Source organism: Oncorhynchus gorbuscha, linkage group LG13 (assembly GCF_021184085.1).
Source record: "Oncorhynchus gorbuscha isolate QuinsamMale2020 ecotype Even-year linkage group LG13, OgorEven_v1.0, whole genome shotgun sequence".
NCBI classification, from domain to species: Eukaryota; Metazoa; Chordata; class Actinopteri; order Salmoniformes; family Salmonidae; genus Oncorhynchus; species Oncorhynchus gorbuscha.
In genome coordinates this window covers 92495486-92504040 of record NC_060185.1, presented here as the reverse complement: position 1 = coordinate 92504040, position 8555 = coordinate 92495486, and the positions used below count along the sequence as shown (strand labels likewise).

Genomic DNA, 8555 nt, shown 5'->3' with positions numbered 1-8555 from the left:
GTAGAATAAACTGGCCCATAGGCAAGTCCACTACTTTAGGCTAGAAAGCCAGTGTAGGTATTCAGAGTGTTGTCTTCAAAATACAATGCCTCAGGCTAGCAACAAATGAAGCCTATCCCATGGGTTTAGCTGCAATGCCAAATGCTTGTTTTGGAACTTGGGTGGGATACTAATGGATGTCAGTTATGTGTGTCTGTCTACTTGTTGATGGTATCACAAAATCTGCATTTTCTCTATATTGTGGACAGGTTATGGTCTAGATTTGTTCACAAACGCCTGTACCACAATTTGTTAATCTAAAAATTAAAGATCAATTTCCTTATTGTAGGTATCAAGTGAGGGATTAAATTGATTACCAAAACTAATACATCCGATAAGTATGCTTTTAACTGTGGGAAGATCTCACTTGCATACTCCTCGCGTCCTCTCTTCTCTCTCCTCGCCTCCTTCTCAAACTCCATTGGATGAGAAAGCCAGAGGTTCCGCCCAATTTGACCTTCTCCTCCAATGCGGTTTGAGAAGGAGGCGAGGAGAGAGGATGCGAGGAGATAGATATTGAGATGTATCATTTGTATTTGCGCCTCCTTTATTTCTATAGGAAATTCGTATTTAATCTCCTTTATTTATATAAAGGAGGCGCAAATACAAATAGGAAAATCTCAGTATCTGCTCCTCGCGAAGTCTGTCACGAGCCTCGGGAGTGATTTGATAAACACGGAAGTGAGACTGGACTTCATGGAAACAAATATTTACCGCACCGTCTCAACGTGTTGTGTCGCAGTCATTCTCGATTCGTTTTAGCGGTGCACGGACTTAGTTTACGCGCTTTCTGTTGTTATCTTGAATTAACCCTAATTATTTCTAGTTCAGTTGTAGATTAGTTGAGCACGATGAAAAATGTTATTGTTATTCATGTGATAATGCTAAGTATTGGAATTCAGGTGAATTGCGCTTTGGATTTCGAGAAACCGCGCACAGCATATACTGTGAAGGTGAGTGAAATATCTTTACTTTTATTCAAATGTTGTTCATTAACCTACTCTATCATTTCATCATGTTTATTACAGTAACATAGACTATTCAATATTCTTGCACAGATCTTTGGGTTCTCATGGGAGAACTGCGGTAAGCCAGACGACCCGGCGGTTCTGAAGACCCTAACCCTGTCCCCGGACCCCATCACAGTTCCAGGGGACCTAAAGGCCAGTGCGTCCGGGAACACAACCGTCGAGCTGGCCGCTCCCCTCGCTGTGAGTACTAAGCATGCACCAAGGGCCTCCTCTTCAAATACTAAAATTAGATATGGAATGCTATTTGATTACTTATAAAGTATACTTGTTTGTTAAAGTTTTTGTAATTAACCAACCATTAGTTTTCGAGGTAGGCATATGGTATTTCCTGTCTTCAATATATACATACAGTATATACAAAGCCACAGGAAGTGAGGGTGCTGCAGCACAATAACAAAAAATATGATATTTATTTTTTACAAATATAGTGCACTGAGCCTTTACTGGTCCTGTATAAGCAGAGACATAGACATCTGTAGCACTGGGCAAAAAAAGGTAGTTATATAGTTAAGAACACCCCCGCCCCCAAACTACTTCCTGTGGCTATCCAATACATATTTATACAAATAAAAGTCAGTTAGCAGATGCTTTTATCCAGAGCGACTTACAGGAGCAATTATGGTTAAGTGCCTTGTTCAAGGGCACATTGAGAGATTTTTCACCTAGTTGGTTTGGGACCCAGCGACCTTTCAGTTACTGGCCCAACGCTCTTAACAACTAGGGAAATATATAGAATGAATAGGCTCTTCTTGGATTAAAATGGTCACAATCAAAGCAAGTTTGAAACACTATAGTTCTACTTCCTCCTGAAAAACTGACCAACAGTGAATTGAAAGCTATTACTTTGCCATATCAGTCTGTAGGCCTATTCAGCCATGTGATAGCCTATTCCACTTTGTCTGGGTGTGTGTCAATTGGTGGCTCTGGGTTCTTCTGGGTGGCTCTGGGGTTCTTCTGGGTGGCTCTGGGTTCTTCTGGGTGGTTCTGGGTTCTTCTGGGTGGCTCTGGGGTTCTTCTGGGTGGCTCTGGGGTTCTTCTGGGTGGCTCTGGGGTTCTTCTGGGTGGCTCTGGGGTTCTTCTGGGTGGTTCTGGGTTCTTCTGGGTGGCTCTGGGGTTCTTCTGGGTGGCTCTGGGTTCTTCTGGGTGGTTCTGGGTTCTTCTGGGCGGCTCTGGGTAGAGTGTTGTTAAACAGGTAGAAACTTGGCTGGGGAGGTATGTCTGACTAAAGGCTGAGCTTCATGTGAGCAGCTCACCACATAAACGCCTGCTCTGCTGCACTAATGGCCCAAATAGATATATAATATACAGTAGACTTCCTGATTCAATGCTCACCCTTAAAATGCAGAGTTCACAAGAGAAGGGACGGCATTGAGAGTGGTGATGTTCTGATTAAGAATGCGTTAATGTAATATTGTTGCGTTTTGTATGTTGTTTTTTTTGCAACAGACAGCTTTCACATACTGGACATTCTGTTGTTCCCAACTTGTATTGGTTTAGTTGATGCAATGCAGAGAAGACTGACTTGTATTGGTTTAGTTGATGCAATGCAGAGAAGACTGACTTGACTGTTCTTCCCCTGAAATCAATCACGTAGATCAGTGTCAGATTTTTTTCTCTCTAACATCGGTGACATCATTGCAAGGGAGGAATAGAACAGTTTCTGCTTTGCTGTAAACAACTATGGGGCAACGTCCAAGTCAAGAATAGGCTGACATTAGACACGTTTTTCAAAACACCCCGGTACTGGTCCTATTTTCTCCTCTTAGGTAACTTGCTCAAGCCTGGCGGTATTTCTGTCAAATAGTTTTATTGACATATACTTAGTTTTTCATAACATCCCAGTTAACATGTGGTATATGGTCTAATATACCACGGCTGTCAGCCAATCACCATTTAGGGCTCGAATCACCCAGGTTATAACAGCATTTTGTCCATAGGTAAACGTAACCTTGTGATGGCCTATTTTGTGGATAGGTGTACTGTTACTGTAGCCTACTGTGTTGATCCAGACATTTACATTTACATTTAAGTCATTTAGCAGACGCTCTTATCCATCCCAGTTAACTGGTCCTCTCCCCCTACTTTATTTATTTATTTTGCTCCTTTGCACCCCATTATTTCTCTCTACTTTGCATATTCTTCCACTGCACATCTACCATTCCAGTGTTTTATTTGCTATATTGTATTTACTTTGCCACCATGGCCTTTTTTTGCCTTTACCTCCATCCTCACCTCATTTGCTCACATTGTATATAGACTTGTTTTTCTACTTAATTATTGACTGTGTTTGTTTTACTCCATGTGTAACTCTGTGTTGTGTCAAACTGCTTTGCTTTACCTTGGCCAGGTCGCAATTGTAAATGAGAACTTGTTCTCCACTTGTTTACCTGGTTAAATAAAGGTGAAATAAAATAAATAAAAATATACAGTAACAGTCAAAAGTTTGGACATGCTGACTCAAGGGTTTTTCTTTATTTTTACTATTTCTACATTGCAGAATAAGAGTGACAACGTCAAAACTAAGAAATAACACATATGGAATCATGTAGTAACCAAAAAAAGTGTTAAACAAATCAAAATATTTTTGAGATTCTTCAAAGTAACCACCCTTTGCCTGGATGAGAGCTTTGCATACTCTTGGAATTCTCTCATCCAGCTTCATGAGGTAGTCACCTGGAAAGCTTTTCCAACAGTCTTGAAGGAGTTCCCACATATGCTGAGTACTTGTTAGCTGCTTTTCCTTCACTCTGTGGTCCAGCTCATCCCAGACCATCTCAATTGGGTTGAAGTCGGGTGATTGTGGAGGTCAAGTCATCTGATGCAGCACTCCATCACTCTCCTTCTTGGTCAAATAGCCCTTATACCGCCTGGAGGTGTGTTGGGTTATTGTCCTGTTGAAAAACAAATGATAGTCCCACTAAGCACAAACCAGATGGGATGGCGTAACCAGCATTCTGCAGCGATAAGTGTGTCTTGAATTCTAAATAAATCACTGACGGTGTCACCAGCAAAGCACCATCACTCCTCCATGCTTCACGGTGGGAACCACACATGCGGAGATTCAATGTTCACCTACTCTGCGTCTCACAAAGCCACGGCGGTTGGAACCAAAAATGTCACATTTGGATATCAAACCGAAGGACAGATTTCCACTGGTCTAATGTCGATTGCTCGTGTTTCTTGACCCATCAAGTCTCTTCTTATTGGTGTCCTTTAGTAGTGGTTTCTTTGCAGCAATTCAACCATGAAGGCCTGGTTCACGCAGTCTCCTGGAATTCATTTTAATTAACAGGTGTGCCTTGTTAAGTGCCGATTTCTGAGGCTGGTAACTAATGACTTTATCCTCTGCAGCAGAGGTTACTCTGGGTCTTCCTTTCCTGTGTGGCGGTTCCTCATAAATGCACTTGAAGAAACGTTCAAAGTTCTTAATGTTCCAGATTGACTGACCTTCATGTCTTAAGCAATGATGGACAGTCATTTCTCTTGGCTTATTTGAGCTGTTCTTGACATCATATGGACTTGGTCTCTTACCAAATAGGGCTTTATTCTGTATACTCCCCATACCTTGTCACAACCCAACTGATTGGTTCAAATGCATTAAGAAGGAAAGAAATTCCACAAATTAACTTTTTAACAAGGCACACCTGTTAATTGAAATGCATTCCAGGTGACAACCTCATGAAGCTGGTTGAGTGAATGCCAAGAGTGTGCAAAGCTGTCAAAGGCAAAGGGTGGTTACTTTGTAGAATCTCAAATATAAAATATATTTTGATTTGTTTAACACTTTGTTTTGGTTACTACATGATTCCATATGTGTTATTTCATATTTTTGATGTCTTCACTATTATTCTATTCCCTTGAATGAGTAGGTGTGTCCAAACCTTTGACTGGTGCTGTATTTCTCTCTTAGGTGAACGTGACACTGGAGAAGGAGGTGGCAGGGTTCTGGGTCAAGGTGCCGTGTGTGGAAGAGATCGGGAGCTGCCATTACGCAGACGGCTGTGAGCTGCTCAACCAGCTGATACCGCCAGGACAGGACTGTCCTGAACCTCTACACACCTACGGCATCCCCTGCCACTGTCCCTTTAAAGCTGTGAGTCTATACTGTAGTTCATCCCCTGTCCACTGTCCCTTTAAAGCTGTGAGTCTATACTGTAGTCCATCCACTGTCCCTTTAAAGCTGTGAGTCTATACTGTAGTTCATCCACTGTCCCTTTAAAGCTGTGATTCTATACTGTAGTTCATCACCTGTCCACTGTCCCTTTAAAGCTGTGAGTCTATACTGTAGTCCTGCCACTGCCCCTTTAAAGCTGTGAGTCTATACTGTAGTCCATCCCCTGCCACTGTCCCTTTAAAGCTGTGAGTCTATACTGTAGTTCATCCCCTGTCCCTTTAAAGCTGTGAGTCTATACTGTAGTTCATCCCCTGTCCCTTTAAAGCTGTGAGTCTATACTGTAGTTCATCCCCTGTCCACTGTCCCTTTAAAGCTGTGAGTCTATACTGTAGTTCATCCCCTGTCCACTGTCCCTTTAAAGCTGTGAGTCTATACTGTAGTTCATCCCCTGTCCACTGTCCCTTTAAAGCTGTGAGTCTATACTGTAGTTCATCCCCTGTCCCTTTAAAGCTGTGAGTCTATACTGTAGTTCATCCCCTGTCCACTGTCCCTTTAAAGCTGTGAGTCTATACTGTAGTTCATCCCCTGTCCACTGTCCCTTTAAAGCTGTGAGTCTATACTGTAGTTCATCCCCTGCCACTGTCCCTTCAAAGCTGTGAGTCTATCATTTATGGTTGTGTTCATTAGGGCACAATCATTTGAAACTGTTTTGCAATGACAAATGATGATGGCCGTTTCTTATTGGACAGGTCCTGTTAATCCCTCTATAAGCCTGTCTGTCCATTTTCTTCCGTTTGTTGCCATTTGAACCCACCCCCAAGAAAGAACCAGTTCCTCCAGTGGTCAATGCTCAGGCTACTTCCCTCTTTCCTATTCTGTTCAGTGCAATGTGGTGAATGTCTGTTGATAGCACTGTGAATGATTGGTAACAGAGTGTTTGTTGAACAGCAGCTCGCCCAACAACAAAGTTAAAAATAAACTTTCTCTGAATGTTTTGAACATGTGCACTTAACGTTCTGTTGATCGGAACTCATTCTGTTTTTCTTAAATAATTTTTTTCTGTTTACTCAATTCATGTCTATTGGGCTCAAATGACCTATTTTCTGTCTCCTAAGGGTGCATACCTTTTCTATACAGTAAAACATGCTTCACTCTGGGGCTGTGTCCCAAATGACACCCTATTCCTAAATATACAGTACTTTGACCAAGGTGCACTACCCTTGAAAAGAGCCCTATGGGCCTTGGTCAAAAGTAGTGCACTATCTAGGGAATAGGATGCCATTCGGGACATAGTGAAAGTGTATTGGTTAAAACCTCTATTTCCTGTCTGTTCTAAGGGGATGTACACGCTACCAGAGTCCGACTTCTACCTCCCTCACATTGACCTGCCCTATTGGCTGACCAACGGACACTACAGGGTACAGGGAGTACTGGGAGCTATGGGAAAAGAACTGGGCTGCCTCAAAATCACCTTTGCTGTCCACTCTAATAACTAAACGATGGATAAACGACTTCCTCTTTCCACTCTAGTTAAATGGAGGCTACAGGGAACATAAATGTGCCATTCAGTGAGCTGCGATACTGAAGCTTTTTGTCGTCTTTATTCTCACGGGAACTTCTGCTCTCATCTCTTCCCATCTCATCAAACTGCCAATTGAGAACGGGGCCTGTATAGACAAAGTCTCTCTCTGAGTAGGAGTACTGATCAGTTTTACCTTTACAATCGTAATGAATAGGAGGGTGGACCTGATCCTAGATCAGCACTCTGAGATACTTTGTGGATACTGGCCCTGTACCAAACAAGCAGTAACTGAGCTGCTACTGTAGTTTAGGATATGATTCAGTCGACTCACTTTCAGGTCAAACAGTTGAGTGATTTGCATGGCTTCCTACTGTACTGCTATGAACTTGTCGTCACCTGTTTTTGATTCTTTTTCACAATGTTTTACACTGTCTTTTTTTTATACCAAATGAATTTTATTAGATTCCTTGTCAAGGGTGAATGTCCGTGGGTATGCTTCTATTGCTCATTGGCTTCTACCCTAGGTAAGGTGCTGGTCACATGACTAGGAGTTTTTATTGTTCCATAGTCGTTTCTGGCTGACTCTTACTGTGTCATTCGTTTTTGGTTCCATGGCTTGAAATGCTACTTCCTGTTGCTAGTGGTGACACTTGACTTTAGAACCCCTGGGAATATGTTGTTCTTCCTGTTGCTAGTGGTGACACTTGACTTTAGAACCCCTGGGAATATGTTGTTCTTCCTGTTGCTAGTGGTGACACTTGACTTTAGAACCCCTGGGAATATTTAGAACCCCTGTTCTTCCTGTTGCTAGTGGTGACACTTGACTTTAGAACCCCTGGGAATATGTTGTTCTTCCTGTTGCTAACACTACTTTAGAACCCCTGGGAATTGTTGTTCTTCCTGTTGCTAGTGGTGACACTTGACTTTAGAACCCCTGGGAATATGTTGTTCTTCCTGTTGCTAGTGGTGACACTTGACTTTAGAACCCCTGGGAATATGTTGTTCTTCCTGTTGCTAGTGGTGACACTTGACTTTAGAACCCGTGGGAATATGTTGTTCTTCCTGTTGCTAGTGGTGACACTTGACTTTAGAACCCCTGGGAATATGTTGTTCTTCCTGTTGCTAGTGGTGACACTTGACTTTAGAACCCCTGGGAATATGTTGTTCTTCCTGTTGATTTGTGTATTGATCTGATTTCTTTCTGAAGGTGTTTTATTGTTGACATATTCAAAGTGCCTAAGTTGACCTGCTGGAATTGAGGTCTACGAATCAAGTGTGACTGTGTGATGTTTCAAAGGGAAATGGGATGAATACAGACAATCAATTCCCTCCTTATAATGCCAAAAGCCTAATCCCATTCTATAACCAGTTGAAGTGTTCTTAAATCAAAATTCAAATGAAATGGTAATCAAGTATCAAAGTTTTTAGGAATCAACATGAAACATTGTACCTTGATTATTTAGAAATGACATTTCTTACAACTGTAACAAATCAGCATTGCTGGCCAATATTTCACTGTAAAACCCTTTTTTAAATAAAATAATATCCTATATGTTGGTAAGTCTTTGTTTTCTGAAATGCATGACTGTATTTTTCAATTGTGATTTGAGCTTCTGCAGTTTCACAGGATGGACACAGGATGGCGCTAGTGGTTAAATGTTGACAACATGACATTGGGTCATGGGAGATTGAGACTTATTCCTGGCTTCAGTCTACCAACTTCTTTGGTGGTTTATTGAAAAGATGCCATGCAAATTATGTGGAGTTGTGTGAAGTACTGTAATTTGATTACTTACTTTAACATTATGGTGCTAGTTTGGGCTCCCGAGTGGCACAGCGGTCTACGGTA

General features: G+C 41.8%; 1 protein-coding gene across 1 annotated transcript; it reads left to right on the top strand.

The window, feature by feature from the left end:
- The first annotated feature begins 521 nt into the window (after positions 1-521).
- LOC123993717 (ganglioside GM2 activator-like) lies at positions 522-6942 on the top strand. The gene is made up of 4 exons (XM_046296134.1): positions 522-992; positions 1098-1250; positions 4981-5163; positions 6522-6942. The coding sequence occupies exons 1-4, from the start codon at positions 891-893 to the stop codon at positions 6678-6680; spliced, it is 597 nt and encodes a 198-aa protein (XP_046152090.1). The 5' UTR covers positions 522-890; the 3' UTR covers positions 6681-6942.
- The last annotated feature ends 1613 nt before the right edge of the window (positions 6943-8555 follow it).